Raw genomic sequence first — 16,873 nt, 5'->3', positions numbered from 1 at the left:
CAAAGCCTCCCAATGGAAGCATGATGCTTTCAGCCAAATTCTTCTTTTCACAGCAATACCTTATTGATCTTTTTATGGATCCATACCAATAAAATATTCTAGACAACTTACAATGTCTGAGCTAGTTTTCCCAAGGAAAGGAAACACTTACTTTGATGCTTTTTCTGACTTTAAGTCTAAGAGCACAGGTATTCAGTATTTCCATTGTCAATAAATATGCCCATTTATAGGAACAGCAAAAATACAGGCTGAAAAAATCTCTGAAACTCATAATGATGGAAGTGAGGTGCTTGTTGAGACCAAGAATATTGGAAAAAGTTTTAAAGACTTTCCCGTGGCTCTTCTGGTAAGAAAATCTTGAATTTGCTAAAACTGATGTGTTCTGAGAAATTGAATTCTTTTTCAGGTAATACATAAGTGTTTAGAAAGGCAATTGCTTCTTTATCATGTTGTGATAGGGAAGTCTCCAGTGCTACTGATAATTTAATACATGTTCATTTTGTTGATGCTTAAGATTGTTAAAGGAAGAAAAGCATATTAGTGAAGTTCCGTATGAGAGTATCTGCTTAAAAATACAGTGACTTCTAGTTTATATGGTACTACAATGAAATAACTTCCTGAGTGTTATGCTAATTTCCCCCCATAGATACTGTTGAAGAATCCAGTGCTTATGAGTCTAATAATAGCCAGTTCTTCAGAAGCTTTAGTTGCCACTGGCTTTGCCACATTTCTACCAAAGTTTATAGAAAATCAGTTTGGAAAGACATCAAGTTTTTCAGCAACTCTTGGAGGTAATGTGGTTTTTCATTTTTAAATCTTAAATATATTGTGCTGGATATGTCAACATTATAGGTGGAAGCTTATATAGGCATCTTGTGTTTGAGATATTTGTGAATATACTTACATGAAATGCAATTTTCACAGCAGAAATAGTCTTTTTATGTTATTCTTGCCTGCCCTATGAAAACCTTAGTACTTAAGTCATTATGGGTGCAAATCTACTCGTAGTCTGTAGGTTCAGAAGACTTAATACTCATATTCAAAGTAGAATGAGAATTCTATGTGCTGCTGAAATTGTAATTTATTCCTTTCTTGTTCTTGGTGAAAAATATTTAATTCTTCTTCATTAAAATTGGCTGAAGGAGCATTAAGCCTTAGGACCTACTAAAGGAAGCAACATGAAGGGCAGCTGGAAAAAAAGAAGCAGTGCTTACTGCAAGGGGTTGACTTGGCCCTTCCCTTCTACAATTCCACCATAACGTTATAGTGAGCTTGCAATAAAATGACTAATAAGGATATGTTATGAAACTATAGTGTAACTGCTTCTCTAGTTGGCTTACTACTATTGTGTAACTGCTTCTATAGTTGGCTTACTGTCACTGATACACAGAAGTAATAGGTAGAACAGAGGGAGGCTAAGAAAAGCTGAGTATTGGAGCAATAAATAGAAAAATCTGATGGAAGAGCGGCACTAGGTAGGGTCACATGATTAACTCTGACACAATTACTTCTGAAGAACAGCAACCAGGTCAAGGCAGGTAGGCCAACAGGTGCTTGCAATATGGCAGACTTTGTCTTTCTGGAACATGTCTTGCTAAATTACTTCAGCTGTATAGTGCTGCAATATAAGCATATGCTAGTTGAAGTGCTCTTTCTCCAACAGAAATACCTTTGGGAGAGACTTTCTGAATGACTTACTCCTCTGGGTAATACTAGATAGTACTATTACTACTTAGACATTGTTGCTTCAAAACAAAGCATTTGCAAGTTTTACATAGAAATACATTGGAATATACGCTCAGTTGTTGAACAGTAATCAGCAGTGAAGTAGAAAACTGAATGTTCCTTTTTTGTCTGTAGACATTGTCTGAATTTCTTTTAATTTGAGCTGGAAAATATTGTTAGTCTTAATCAAATCTACAGCTTTGAAGAAATGCCTACACTAACGTTGAAAGTTAACTGTACTTAAACTAATGTTGAGCTAGCTAATCTAAGTGTTGCTAATATCCATGTTAACTATTTAAACTACCTTTGACTATGGCCATCTGTGGCCTGTGCAGTTCTGCCCCTGTACATGAACTGTCTTTAAAATTAGCTGTCTTGGGTCAGTGCAAGTTACACTGATTTCTGTGTTGTATTGTAGATTAACGATATAAAAATGCTCAGTTATGTTTCTGGAGTCCTAAAAGTGCAGAGAGGATACAACATTATGGACTCTATGGACCATGACAGCAAAAGTGACCCACTGATCTAGACTTTTAAAAATCTTTCTGTAGATACCTTATCGTATCTTTTACTGTCTCTTGCATAATAGTGCTTATGTTCTGTTATTAAAAAGTTCATAACACAAATGTATAAAAAAGAACATGGACATGTGGAAAAAACATGGAAGCAATGAAAGAGCACTTTCTATTTTCATGAAGTGGCCTACTGGTGTTCAGAGATTCCTGCCTAGTATGTAGTACTCTTAAGTAATCTGGCTTTGCTGTGTTGAACTTGGGTTTTGGACAAGTATAAATTACCTTGTCAAATTTAACTTCTGCAAAGGCTAAAGAGATTGTAAGGGTAGAATAAATTACTCATGCCAACAGATTCTGGTAGGATGTTTTGAAAATTACATCACATGGACTGCATCTTAAGATACAGGTAACTGTTGTGATTTTTTTTTCCTTAACATTAAATTGCACTCTAAATTGCTTCACTAATTATATCTTGCATTTTTGTGTAATTGCTGGTGTCTTGTTTTCCTCTAGGGCTTGTATTAATTCCAGCAGCAGCACTAGGCCAAATCATAAGTGGCATCTTGGTTTCCAAGTGCAAAATGGATTGCAAAAGCATAATCAAGTTCATGATAGGCACTTGTTCAGTGGCCCTAATATTAAACACAGTGTTTTTATTTGCTAAATGTGGGAACGAACCTTTCGCAGGTGTCTCTGAAACATATAATGGGTAAATATATTTTAATGCACTCTTGGGTTTGGTGTTAATGTTTAAAATAAGTAAGCTACATCACAGAATACAAAACCTTTAAAAATGTCATATTTTGCCTTGATGTGTGAAACTGAAATGTTTTATGGAACTCTAAAACCCTGTTCTTGGAATCTTTATGTAATAGATGATTAAGAAAATGTAATGATACATTGCCTGCAAAATGTTCTGAGCAGCCTGGTCCTGTTCAACAAAAAATTCCTAGCTGTAGGTGTAGTAGCCATAGTATTGACTACACCTAATTTTGTATCTCTGTAGAAGTAGTGTGTCTTTTGAATCTTGTTTTATTAACCAACTCTTGACAATCTAGGCAGTTTGTTCCTGGAGGGGGTCTGCTGTGTGCAACAATTTTATGAGACACCACTGAGATGAACTGCAACTTAAACTGCAAATTTTTTCTCTAGAAAAATGAAGCCATTATTGTAGCATCAGGTTCTAGCACATCTAGCCTCCATTTACAAAGGAGGCTTTAATTTTTTCCTGGTAAATTGGCTGATAGAGGTAGGAATTTAATGCAAAGAGAGTGTAGCTCAGTGACCCAAGTTGAACAATAAAATAGGTGGAGTAACATGGTTAACCGAAACATAATTCAAATTATATTTGGCTAACATGTATAAGAAAGGCTTCTCCAAACAATATGTACTTTTCTTTCCCTTAAACACCACAATTCCCATGCCTAACGAGAATGCAGTCTATCACTCATTTTTAGATATTTGTAGTACTTGTATTAGAAATTCTATGATGAATGTTCTTCCTGTTGCTGTAAAAAAGCTTACTCTGGAAACCAATATGGCAGCAGGAAAAAAGTCAGAAAAGTGAAAATAAAAATGAGGCAAGATTAAATATATGCAAGGATAAGCATTCTTTAGAGAATGGATTTCTAGGTCCACTTTTAAAACTTCAGCATTGAATGTATGTGATCAAATCACCACCGTAGGCACTATGTTGTATAAAATGCCCAGTCACGCCTTATTAAGGAATTAACTTTATAATGTTTCAATTCTCATAGTTTTAAATAGTACACATCTCTGTAGCATGAGCATTGTTTAAAAGCAGGAGGAAGGCAGCTAGCTGTGCCAAAACAGTGCTTTCAAGTGGTTGGTTACTCTAGCATGAATTGACAGAGCCAGAGGCAACTCCAGCTGTTTGAAGGTCTGCCAAAGAGCCAGATGCTGCTGTGCAGAATAACTGTAGGAGGCTGGTAGCTAGGGACTGCTAGCTGCCATTTGAAAAAATCATAAGCATGAGCAGTGTGCTGTGCAACTGGGTGAATAGCTTACCAATAATTTTTTGTTGTGTTCTCAAGTCCCCCATTTTAGAAAAGGGTTAGGTGCTACTATCTTGTACAAAAGCAGAGTCTGTAAGTTATGCTCCAATGCGTAAAATTGCTTCTGAATCTAAATAGTTTGGGGAAGACGATCTTTGCACTTCACTGACACAATAGCATGAAGTGCACCATGAAGATGCAGAAGATAGGTTGGGGAAGAAATTGGTTTTGTAGCCTCTAATGCACATGCAGGTTGGTAATACTTCTAGGAAAAAATGATAAACATCTAATCAACAGTTAGGCTTATATGGTTTCTTCACTTGGTATTTGCCATGCTTTTTGACTGTCTTAGAATGAGCATACAACAAATAGAAGTACGCAGGAAAATCACATCTTACTTATGGAGGCAACTAAATGCACAAATATCAGAATGTGAAAGCTACTAATTTTCTTAGGTCCTTTAAGGGTATCATTGACATAAACATAACTGACAAATATTAGAAAATTTTCCCCAAAATGCAAAAGAGTGACATGAAGGACTAAACAGATATTTTTCAGGCCTCATTTAGGTAAATGTGAAAACAGTAAAATAGATAACCCTAGGTGAACGGAACAGAAATTCAGAGGGCTTGGAGGCAGTACTGATTGAAGACAGTCAGGCTTCCAGTTCTCTAACAGAGTAGAAATTTAATGCCATGACACCTTAGCCATTCATTTGTATTTCCTTTTCCAGAAGGCGTACAAAATGAATAAACCAAATTTCATACACTTGGTGACTGGGAAAGAAAAAATAAATTCTTAAAGCCCAAGTTATGACTCATTCTGCTTCTATCCTTACAACTTGCTTCATCAAATGACAGTATATTCAAAGGCCAATGTTGACATTTAACACTTAAAACACGGCTTTGCTTCAGTGTCTGAAAAAATGCTAGCTGTAAGATTACTGTGGACACCTCAGAACTGGAAACTAGAATGCAGAATTTGGTTGTGAAAAGTTTCTGGTTACATATTGAGCAAAAGGATCTGTATGTAGCAATTGAATACTGAAGAGGTTGTATAGAAAATAGTATATGCAGCTACCCATATTTCTATACCAGGTCCTATGATAATGAGCAGCTGACAAAAGGTACAGCTGAATTGATTTTCATCCTAAGTTAAATACAGTTAACTTGTATTTAATAGTTTTGTGTAACTTCAGCAGTTATGTAGTTTAACTGTTGCTGAAGACCTCTTATCTACAGTAACTTGGAGTTAACCAATCCTGAAATAACTCTCTCCACTCAGCATCCGTTATAAAAAAATGGTTCAGTTTTATGTAATTCACTGTTACATGTTGGACTGTAGTTTGTTGGACATGTTACCTGCATCAGAATAATTAGTGGCACTAATATAGTGCCAGTTCTGAAACTACTTTCCATGAAGGAATAAGCAACTAAAATATGTAGTAGTAGCTTTAACAAATTTATAAGTTTGTGGAAGAGTAGCCAAGTGTCTGAATCCTGCTTGTGGTGTTGAGCAAATGCTTCTGAAAGAATAAATTATGAGAATGCTATGACAGTTGACTTTGGAAATTGGTGCAGATTCATTTTTTGTGGAGATTTTTAAGAAATCCTTCATGGCAAGCATTCTCTTTCTGTTGAAAAATACCCTGGAGGTGGGTGGGGTGGGGAAGGCTTTTGGAAGCTTAGTACCAGAACCACACGAGTACAGGATCGCTTTTGAGATCATGTATTAATGAACAAAGTATACTGTCTATAGTAACAGTTTATTACTAAATTAGCCTATAAGCAGAACTAAAGTGGTTTACTTTGTCTAGTAAACACTTCAAATAATTGTTTTTGCCAAATTCTTTTGTCCAGTATTTTCTTGAAATCTTGAAGTTATAAAAATTCAGTGACTATTTCTCTAGTTATGTTCATTCCCACATGGCTCTGGGTCTCCTTGTTTTGCTTTGCTGTGAAAGAATATCTAACCTACAGAGCTTTTAAAGACCATTTAATGGCCTCATCTGCTAGGCTTCTTTAGAAAAGTGATGTTAGAACAAGAAGTTGCATGTCATGAGAACCTATGTACACTAAAGTGTATTCTTCTGTATTTTAGTATTTTTCACTGACCATGCATAACTAAAGGTTTGGTCCCTCTTTGTGGATCAGGGAAGAGAGAAGTTATCTGCACATATAAACAGGAGAAATGTTGCCACTGAATTGATTAAATACTTCTAGGCTTGACATGCCTCATCGGCTAACAAGGCATTGTATGAAAAAAACTGTCATTAGTGAATTTGCTTATGGTGCACTGTAGTGCTTTAAGCCAGAGCAAACTACCTTTGATTCCTCTATGTATGAACAATGAACTAATGTAACCTAGTAGGGTTCAACTGTATTACAACCAAATGAGGTATATAGGTAGTTATGATGTCCTTAATATTTCATGTGCAGTTTGAATTCTATGTAAGTAATGAACTTAATTCCTAGATAAATGATTTCTCCTCTTAGTGTTTGTGACCATCTTAAATTTTCTTGAAGAAACCTGCCTTTTAGGTAATGAATCTGGAACTTTCAGCTTACAGTACAGTATTTAATCTACTGGCAGTATCAGTATCCTGGTTTCAGCTGGCTGAACTCTTAACCAGTGAAGCTTCTTTACTTATTAATGCACTACTATTAGAAAAATCAAAGGGTGTTTTTATTCTTTGCATGTATATCTTAAGAAGGTCCCCCCAGATCCCAAACTGATTTTTCATACTAATAATATAGTGGGATTACTTCAAATACAACCATACTATGGCCTGTACTGGAAGTAAATGCCTAAATTGAGAGTAGTTATAGTAAGCAAGTGTTAAATTAAACTCTGCTCTTCATAAGTTATTCCCTAAGCAGCTAGAGAAAATCTTCAAGGTCCTTTTCGGTGTGATAAGACTTTGTTTGTATGTCATGGCACTCTGCATTTAGCACATGCAGTCATCTTGGTGCTGGAACAATCTAGATGTCTGCATAGCAGTGTTAAAAATAGTAAAAATGCAGTGGGTTTGCAACTGGACTTGAATCCAAAAGAGGGAAAAAAGCTTGGAATATGATTAGTAGAATAAACAATGCCAAATACTGTTTTTAATTTTGTTGCATTTTTTCTTAAAACTGTAAATTGAACAAATTCAAATGTGTGTGGGGGAGGAAGGAGATGGTATAAGATAAGAACTGGGTTGAGACACACATAATTTTGTCATCTGTTTTGTGAGTGGAAATTGGAGGAATAATCTATGGAAGAAATAATAGCAGAAAAATAACTATGTACAGAATAAATGGGAATTCCCTCTAGAGTTTTAACTGCTAGGAACATGGCTTATTTTTAAACAATTAAGTGAATAAATCACCTGAATTGAATATTTTGAGATTTATCATCTTATAAATACTGCATTACTTATTTACATATCTGCTGTTTTTAAATTACTTTATTAAATGCCTATTAACTTTACCTTTCAGAACAGGCACGCTATATAACTTAACAGCACCATGCAATGCTAACTGCAGATGTTTGCGCTCTATATACTACCCAGTTTGCGGCAGAGATGAAGTCCAGTACTTTTCTCCCTGTTTCGCAGGATGTGCATCACATCTTTTTAACAACAAGAAAAAGGTACTTTATGCTGCAAAGATAGCTGTCATGGTCTGTTCTGGTTTCCTGCAGAATGTATTCTATATGGAAAACGTTCTTCCCTTAGTATGACTGGAAATCACAGAATTTCTGAGTCTAAGTGGTAGTTACTACAAGAAAAATTGGTGCGGATTGGAAACATGTGTCTAGCATGAATGTTGGTATGTGTCAGAGTCCAATACTCTGACCAGGTGCTTTTAGATATTCCACTTGTGGAGGGTGTAATGTTTAATATCAAATTTACTTACTTCATGACAGTTGATGTTACACAGGATTTCTGACTTAGCAGAGTGATAGAAACTATACTGAAAACACAACACAAATTTAAGTTACACTTGGCAAAATATAGCAACTGCAATACACAGTTCAGTCACAATACCAGTGTGATTCCCATTACTGGTCTCTATAATGTGCTCACCATCACAATGCTGGGCCTCCCCAGTTGTTGGGAAGGTGTACATGGGTTTAAGGCAGCTCAAGTCCATTGTTGTCTTTGAAATTCTTCTGCTAGTTATCTGGCTTTTTATACTCAGTTGGGCTGAGCCACACTCCCCCCATGCTGGTCTGGCTAACTTAGGGAGAATTTCACACTCCATTAATGAACTCAGGGAGAAACATTTACACCACCAGTTGATCCACTCAACTGACCTAGCTGCTTCTTTTCTGCGTGGTTTTCTTTGCAACAGCTGTGGTCACTCACAGCCTGCATTGTTCTGTGAGCTTCATGGGCACATCACCTTCTCCATGTCTTCTGAGCCTTCTTCCATTGTAGGTGTTTATTGGTCAGTCACAGTGTGTTTCTCACTTGTGCGGTGTCATGTTGCAAATGTTACTTCTACTAAACGTTCTAATGCTGAAAATACATTAAACCTGAATGTGCTTTAAATAGAATTGATAATCAGAAAAGTAGAAATCGGCAACTGACTTGACATTAAACTGCAGTTCTTACCTGGAACTTTAAGCACAATGTAATGTTTATTGTATGCGTGGGAACCTGCTTCTGTGAGTTTCCAAACCTGGAATGTCAGTTGCCCCTGATGTAGGAATAGTAAGCCATGAAAGTGGCTGGTTTATTATCAAGCCTTACCAGTACTGAGACTTTCTGTGCTTGTCTCTACTAGTACAACAAACTCTTGAGCAGGGATATAGGAGGAGTGTAGCAAGATCCTAAAGGTAGGCAAGCTGAACCAGGGGGTGCCTCTGGGGACTTTTTATATCAGAATAAGACAATGGTAAATGAGAGGAGGTATTATCTAGAAGAAAATGTAGGAGACTGACTACTTCTTGCTGTGAAAACTCTACACTTCATTGACTTTTTTTTTTCTTTGAAAACAAACTTGAGTGGATTTAAATGAAGAGCATAAAACTATTCCATTTGTTCACCTGCTTACAAAAGCAGTCCAACATTGCTTCTGTTCTTTCCTACTTAAGTCTCGCCTCTCTTCCTGTCAAGTACAGCCCAGTGTAAAAACCAGCCTGTTTATAGCCAAGGCTTTCAAGCTAAGTGATCTGGGACTTGCCAACATCTCTGAAGAACATGACCTGTTGTGGTTTCCAGTTTGTTCTGCTACTGTTGTAATTGGATATGTATTATCTAAGCTTGAAGAATAAGGCTTGAGGAAATAGTGGCAGAAGTAGATGTAAATCTAAAGAATGGACCCAGTTCAAATAACAGTTTCTAGTAGTCAAGACAAAGTTCTTTGGAGTATAGCTTTTGAATTGTACAGACATAATCAGCAGTTTTTGATTAATAAACTAGGTAACAGTTAACATTAGCTTATTTCGGTATTGGAAAAATTACTTTTGAGAACTATGTAAGATATCTTCTGTTGTAAGGGAACTGAAGCTTTTGGCGACCTATTGTTCAGGAGTTACACTTTGCAGATGAAACCAGTCTCATATGGGGAAAGAGAAAAGGGACATTTCCACCCTTCATCCAACCTTTGACACCCTTCATGATGTTTATAATGTTTTCAAAGAGGTGATTTGTTTGAAAATTATATATAGATGTAGATATAAAAAATTTTGAAAATATATCAATATAAAAAAATCTTGTTTTGAACACTTTAACTTGCCTGTTCTTAATTTTATACAATAACTGGTGTTATCTTCATTGATTTGTAGTAAGATTTCAGTGCAAAAGTTAGCATTTCAAGGCTTACTCTGTCAGTGTTTTTGTATAATATTATGTACTGCATATGGTCATGCCTCTAACTCTAAAATCTTCTTCAGTTTTAAGTTTTTTATGCTTGTACCTAAAAACTTGCTCTGCATGAAATGGAGACTATCACTGTCTTTTTAGATCACAAAATCAAAAATAACTTTTGCTCACATGAGTTGGATCAGTCAAGTTCTGCTGAACCAATTTTAAAAATGAGGGTTATAGCGTCATATCATTGTCAGGAAATGGACTGTTTCCCGTACTGTAAAGTTAGGGTTTATTCTTGTATTCAGTGTGATGCAGAACCAATGATACCATATTATTATCACTTAGTGTAATTCTTGGAGCTAAATTTTGTTTTATAAATTATTTGTAGACATACCACAACTGTTCCTGTATTGGGAAACCAGAAAGAGAAAATGGTTCAGAAGACTTTCTCTATGAAGCTGTCCCTGGGAAATGTCCAACACAATGCAAATTTTTACCTTTATTCCTGACCTTCTTCTTTTTTGCTGTTGTTTTTACGTTTATGGCTGTTACTCCAACAACTGTGGCCATTCTCAGGTATGTTTTTTGGGCTGAGGAGTAGGTGGCATTCCTATGAAAACTCCAGATAAATGAAGTAATCTAATTTGTTTTGCTTTCAAATGTGGACTTAAACCAATGTGCAAAGGATTTCCTGTTGTAGTACTTTGCATAGTAAACAGGCAGTACTTGACTGCCTTCTGCTTCATACCACTGTTTACTACCTCTGTAATTACAGTTCGTTAGTAGATACTGTTTGAATCTATTAAAAAAAAAAAAAAAGAAAACCTTTCCTACTTGTAGCAAAATCCCTCTTTTATGGGAGCACTTCTGACTGTTTAGTCAAAGCAAAAAGGAATAAATGTGCCAGATGCTTGGATGAAAAAAAATATTCAACTAGCCTGGTATCGGTAATGTCAGGATTTCAAGTTGTACCAATAAAAGAACAAAATAGCAATCAGTCTCATATTCTCAGCTTTTGATTCCTGTCTCAGTTCAGAATTGTGACTTGCAAAACTGTAGACTGCCAAGAGCTGTAGACCACCTTTCATATGATATTGATGTTGTATGTTAACCAGTGGTTTGACTGCCTTTCAAATTGCTGAGACTCATATGCATGAAAGCTAGATACATTTTTTTCAATAGTATGTCATCCTCCTTCTGAAAGTAGACCTGTTTCACTGTATGTTGAAATCTGACTTGTACCTGTAATACTTCTAGAGGGAAAAACATACACTATACAAATGATGCTTTGGGATGATGTGGTTAGATGCTCTTTTTCCAACTTTCTAGGCAGGAGGTTGGGGAGTGGAGTGATACACTGCTGCAGTGCTTTGTAGTAGCCTCCTGTTCAGGGTTTGTGTAAACCTGGAATTAACAGCTTGTCATATTAGTGTGAGGGCAGAATAATGTGAAGTGCTGCATTATCCTCAAAACTGAGCTGATGTAGTTTTGTTTAGATTAAGCAATAACATTAGGAATTTTGAATCCTTGTACACTTCAACTGAAATGGTGAAACAGTTTTTATGGAAGAGAGGACTGTAGAGCAGTTTAAATGTGCAAAAACCTAATTTAAATAGCTAAATGTGAGGTAAGTTACTACAGCATATTCTGATATCTTTTCAGTGGGCCTATTATTTGCAACTTCAAGTGTAAACCCACGTGTTCGTGACAGTGTTCTAGTGCTAGAAATAACCACCCATACTATGCAAAAGTCATTCTCTTTCTTCTACTTGCCTTTATGGGTAGGGGGATCCTAACAGTGACTGCTGATAACTGCTCATCTTGGATGTTTTTCTATGACTAATCCTCATACGTACTCCAGAACGAAGGAATAACTTCTGAATATTTAAATACTATCTTTTGTAGCACTGACAGTGCTTCAAAGATACCGTTTATTAAAGAAAACAATGCTGAAACTAAATTGTATAAATTAAATAAGTTATATTGTGTTTAATCTTTATGGTAGTATCTTTAAGACACTGTCAGGGTAACTCTTTTTTTTGCTGGAGAAATAGCTGAAAGAAATGTGTAGGAGGTAAAGAAGTAAATTCTGCTAGATATGAAATCAATATATTGATTTGTATAGCATAGGCCTGAACTGATTAATTGTAAGGTCAGGTGACTATATGTAAAGGTTATGGGAAATACAACACCTTGTGCCGTGCTGAAGCCTAGTCTCAAATCATGTACTGCTTCTTTAGGATGAGTAGCTCAGGATTGCATCCTGGCACTGTCCTTAAATCCTTTGTTGTTCTGTGGAAAAAATGTTCAACAGTATATCAGTGTGCTGCTGGTGAGCTAGCTTTTTATTGATACTGTTTTGTTAAACTAGTTCAATCTAAAATTCCTTGATGAGCTATTGGAGTTGCTTCTGCCTTTTGTCAAAACACCTCTTGAAGTTGTTTGGTTGTTTTGGACACTGGATTTCTAAAACCCTCTGCAATTAACAGGTTAAAAGAGTATATTAAGACAAAGCATATTAACTGAGGGGCAAAGCAGAGAAATGGAACAGTTAAAACTTGTTCACCAAGTCTTAAAACTGCAAATCTTGTTTACAGGTGTGTCCCAGATAAACAGCGCTCATTTGCTCTTGGAGTACAGTCAGTGTTTCTACGACTACTGGGTATGACTTTCTTATTGAAACATTTGCCTCTGAATAATCTACTTATTTGGTGTTTTTCTAGACTTAAAAATAATGCATTAAGAAGCTTTCAGAGGAGCTTGAAGCAGCCTGTCATTGGTTTATAGAGTACACTTGTTATAAGGCAGATGTGATCTGGATTCAAATTCCTCTTCAAATAGAGCATGCATGCTCATTTTAGCCTTTCTTGTTCTTATTGGCATGAACAAAATACAGGTAACTCATTCTTTCAGCAAAAGGCACCTGCTATCACTTCCCCCAGGAGGAGGCCTGTTCTGAAAGTTGAGATAAGAAAAAGTGATGTAATAGAAAACAGTTTCATGTAGTTGACATCTCAAGTTCCCGAAGTTAAAAGAAAGTGACAGTGTCTCATACAGTTGTATCCTTATTGGCCATGCCAGTATATTTTAGAATGGATAGGTGGCGTCTTCCCTCTTCTCTCTTCCCTTTCAATTCCTTTGACTAACTTTAGCCTTTATTGAAATTGTAGACACATGTACATAAATAATTACTGGGTTTTTATGTGGGAAATGTATTAGTTAAATTCTAAATCTAAGCATCTCTGGGATCTCAGTGAGACAGGTGAATCACCTTAAATAAAATATAAAGCTAAACATAAGTATTCTCTGCACCACTCCTTTGAATTTTCTCAGGTACATTTTAAACTCTTGTTTTTGTCTTACACGCTTTTTAAATGGCATATATAATTCAAGACTGGGTTAAGGCAGTTACTGATTAGACTTTTATGTCAATATTTAGTACTGCAGCCATTCCCTGCCATTTGAGATAAAATATCTAACAGTGTGAGTTCTGGTTTGCTGTACCTATTGAAACTCGAATTAATCTAAGTCATTCTACCAATAAAGCATAACAAGAGTAAACATCCTCACAGGTAGAAATTAACTGGGAGGTAGTGCTAAGTATTGTATGAGGACTTCTCTGTTTCATTTTACTTTCAGGTATCTATGGCAGAGTCTTAACTCTTGACTTCACTGTGCAGCAGAGGATAGGAGAACTTTTTGCACTGCCTATACTGACTGTGTCTGAAGAAGGCAGCAACCAACAGCATTACTACCAGCAAGATATTTATGCTGTAGACTTGAGGAATCACACAGGGGTCCTAGACAGAAGAGCCATAGTCAGGACATAGCTGCTTGTTAGCTCAAGAACAGTTTAGGCCTTGAGTAGTTAGGTAGACATGCAGTGATGTACCTGGAGTGTTAATTACAAAATTGGGTGTACCTGGATGCAAACCCCTTGTGCTTTATAAAGCACTGCTGTAACAAAAATCACACAAATCTAACAAATTCTACACAGCAATAATTTTAAACATTACATTAAACATTACTCATTTTTCCTAGAAGCTTAGCTACATCTGAGGGATGGAAAAAATGTATAATTTAACTTATTAATATAATATTTTAGTTCTCTGCATTTGGAACAGGTTAGTGTATATGATCTGAGGAAAGGGACTTCTTTTCCTTCAGTTAAAATCCTGCTTCTTTGATTAGCTGTTTTTCCCCCTATTTTTAATCACATTTTTCTTCTCTAGTGAAAACCAATGAAGTTACAAGCAGCTCAAGTCTTTGAAAAAACTTCTTGCTTGATAAAGTGACAGCTGTATAAAGAATTAACTGATACTCTATGCAGCCTACCTGTTAATTGAAAGCAATAGAAGAGGCACATGTGCTATGTAATATGAGCCCTATGACTTTGATTAAAATGTTATGTTTAATGTGTGGCTCTCCCATTTTATCTTCCCCACCAGCCTGGCATTTTACTGTATGCATTAAGAATGGGTAAGACTATTCCAAGTAACTCAAATGTTCTGACGTGTTTCTCTACTTTTTAGGTACTATTCCTGGACCAATTTTGTTTGGTGTTGCTATAGACAACAGTTGTACTCTGTGGGATATTAATGAATGTAAAACGAAAGGAGCCTGTTGGGTTTATGACAATGAAAGAATGGCTTATCTGCTGATGGGCATAAGTAAGTGGCTTTGTCATATTAAGTACATGTACAAGGTAATAGATATACTGACCTTGACTGCTAGATGGGAATTATTTTAAAATAGAACCTTAAACTTTTATTTTTTAGCAGCAGTGGTTTTTTTAAGAAAAAAACAAATTTTTTTCATAAATAATAAAAATGTGGTCTTGCTCCTTCCATGATATTTTAAGTGGCTCTTAAAAATGACCTAGAAACTTTTTTTAATAAGAGCAAAACTATTTTGTGTTATTGTTCAGTCTTTCCTCATTGGCACACTTTATTTACCAAATTTTAAGGGATTGGCACACATTTCAGTCTTATCTAGCTTGGTCTGTTGACAGCTTAAGGTCTGAGGAGCTTTCTTCCTCTTGTCATATTTCAGTTCTTTTCCCTAAATTAATATCAAGGTCTTGAAAATATCTCTGAACACTTGTAAAAAAATTTCCCAACTTGTTTAACAATCTGTTGCCTTCAAGTGTGTGAGGTATGTATGTCAGGGAGAGGGAAGGCAGGCTAAGCTTGCATTTGTGATAACTGCTGTCCTGTCTTCTAGCACCTGTGATATTTACAGTGCGTAAACTGAACTCCTAACATCTAATCTTAAAACTGAAAAAGTGGGAGCCACAACTTCGTTTCAGTATCTCTGTCATATTTGTGATAAAATACAATTCCTCTTTTCCCACTTTCCTTGCTGCCCCCCCCCCAGTTTCACAAATGCCACTATGTACCAGTGATGAGTAAATGGAACAACCTTCTAAGTTAGCTGAGGAGAGAATACTTAACAAGTTTGTACATGGGGAGTTTTAGTTTGTGGCAAAGAGAATATTGACACAATGAAGAACAGTACTGGAACAAGAAATAAGGAAGGCTTGCACTTCAGGCTAGGATGGGGTAAAGAAATACAGAACTGCAGTAATGGCAATAGCTGCTGTAAGCAAGAACTGGCAGGCAGGTGAGGGGTCTGAAGTCAGTTGGAAGACTGACTTTGCCTGCCCTTTGCAGTTCATGTAAAATACATTGAAATTCACAGCATCAATTTAAAAATCTTAGTGTAACTCACCATGTGAACCTTTATAAATGACTGAAAATACTCTTTGTCTGCTACTGAAGGTGACTGCAACAAGGACTTTTCTATTCTTTTCATTCAGGTGCTGCTTGCAAAATCATCACAATCATCTTTGTGGTCATAGCAGTATGGTTGTATAAGCCTCCACCAGCAAGTGCAGCCCTGTCACAAAAGGATTCAGAAACGGTGTCTGCTATACAGACATAAATCATGTGCAAATCAGGGGCTTTTGAAAGAAGCCAATAAGAATAAGCACTGTTACAACACTTGTACCAAAGTTCTTGTACACCATTACCTAATATAAAAGATCATATTCAGTTCTTAAACAAATTATTTGTGAATGTGTGTAGTGTTCTCTAACTTGCTAAACATACATTTTAGTATTTTATTGTGTAAATCTAAAAAAGTGACTCTTAAATTTGCAGTTTAAGTTTAAATGTTGAATTTATAGCTTAAGTGAAACAAGGTGGAATACTTGATCAAAAAAACCCACCCAAACCCCCCTAAAAACCCAGGGAAAAGGAGCTGAACTGGGCTGACTGTAAGCCCCATTTCCCCCTGCTTATAAAGTAATAACTAAGTGAGACTGTAGTGGGAGAAAAGAAGTATCTTGGTATTTTAAAGGGAACTGTGGATGTTTAAAATGGAATTATTTTAATATGCACATAATCTGGGCTAGTGCCTTAGTTGGGGATTTCGACAGTAGATACACTTGGGAATGTGCAAGTATGGACATGTTTTAAGTGCAAACATTCATTTAAATATTTGTTAATTTAAGTCCCTTAGTTTCTACCTGGAATATATACAGAAAGTTGCTATCCAGCTGCTTTCTTGTTAACATTTTTCTATAAAATTTGAAAATAAACCCTATTTTCTTACTACTTCTGTGTATGCTACGTCATTTCTAAGTGACTGAGTTCTAGGCTTCTCAACTCCAAGAAACACAGTGCTGAAAGCTAGCAAAGAATATGTATGCAAGCATCAAAAGTAGGAAAATACTGCTTTAGTTGTTCCTTTTGACTTACAGACTGCATGCTCTTAAAACTGTATTTGTATAGCACAACAGATATGCTATACAAATT

At 36.1% G+C, this 16,873-nt stretch overlaps 1 protein-coding gene across 1 annotated transcript in view; it reads left to right on the top strand.

Moving 5' to 3' along the window:
• LOC142026618 (solute carrier organic anion transporter family member 4C1-like) overlaps positions 1-16,575 on the top strand; it is a 33,438-nt gene extending 16,863 nt beyond the window's left edge. The window contains exons 6-13 of the mRNA XM_075019798.1: positions 231-346; positions 647-791; positions 2,754-2,949; positions 7,735-7,888; positions 10,444-10,631; positions 12,653-12,717; positions 14,588-14,725; positions 15,874-16,575. Coding sequence (XP_074875899.1) covers positions 231-346; positions 647-791; positions 2,754-2,949; positions 7,735-7,888; positions 10,444-10,631; positions 12,653-12,717; positions 14,588-14,725; positions 15,874-15,998 — 1,127 coding nt within the window. The 3' untranslated portion in view covers positions 15,999-16,575. The remainder of the gene's footprint in view (positions 1-230; positions 347-646; positions 792-2,753; positions 2,950-7,734; positions 7,889-10,443; positions 10,632-12,652; positions 12,718-14,587; positions 14,726-15,873) is intronic.
• Positions 16,576-16,873: the final 298 nt, after the last annotated feature.

Source organism: Buteo buteo, chromosome Z (assembly GCF_964188355.1).
Source record: "Buteo buteo chromosome Z, bButBut1.hap1.1, whole genome shotgun sequence".
NCBI lineage: Eukaryota > Metazoa > Chordata > Aves > Accipitriformes > Accipitridae > Buteo > Buteo buteo.
The sequence above is the reverse complement of the archived record's forward strand: the minus strand, read 5'-3'. Positions and strand labels throughout refer to the sequence as shown.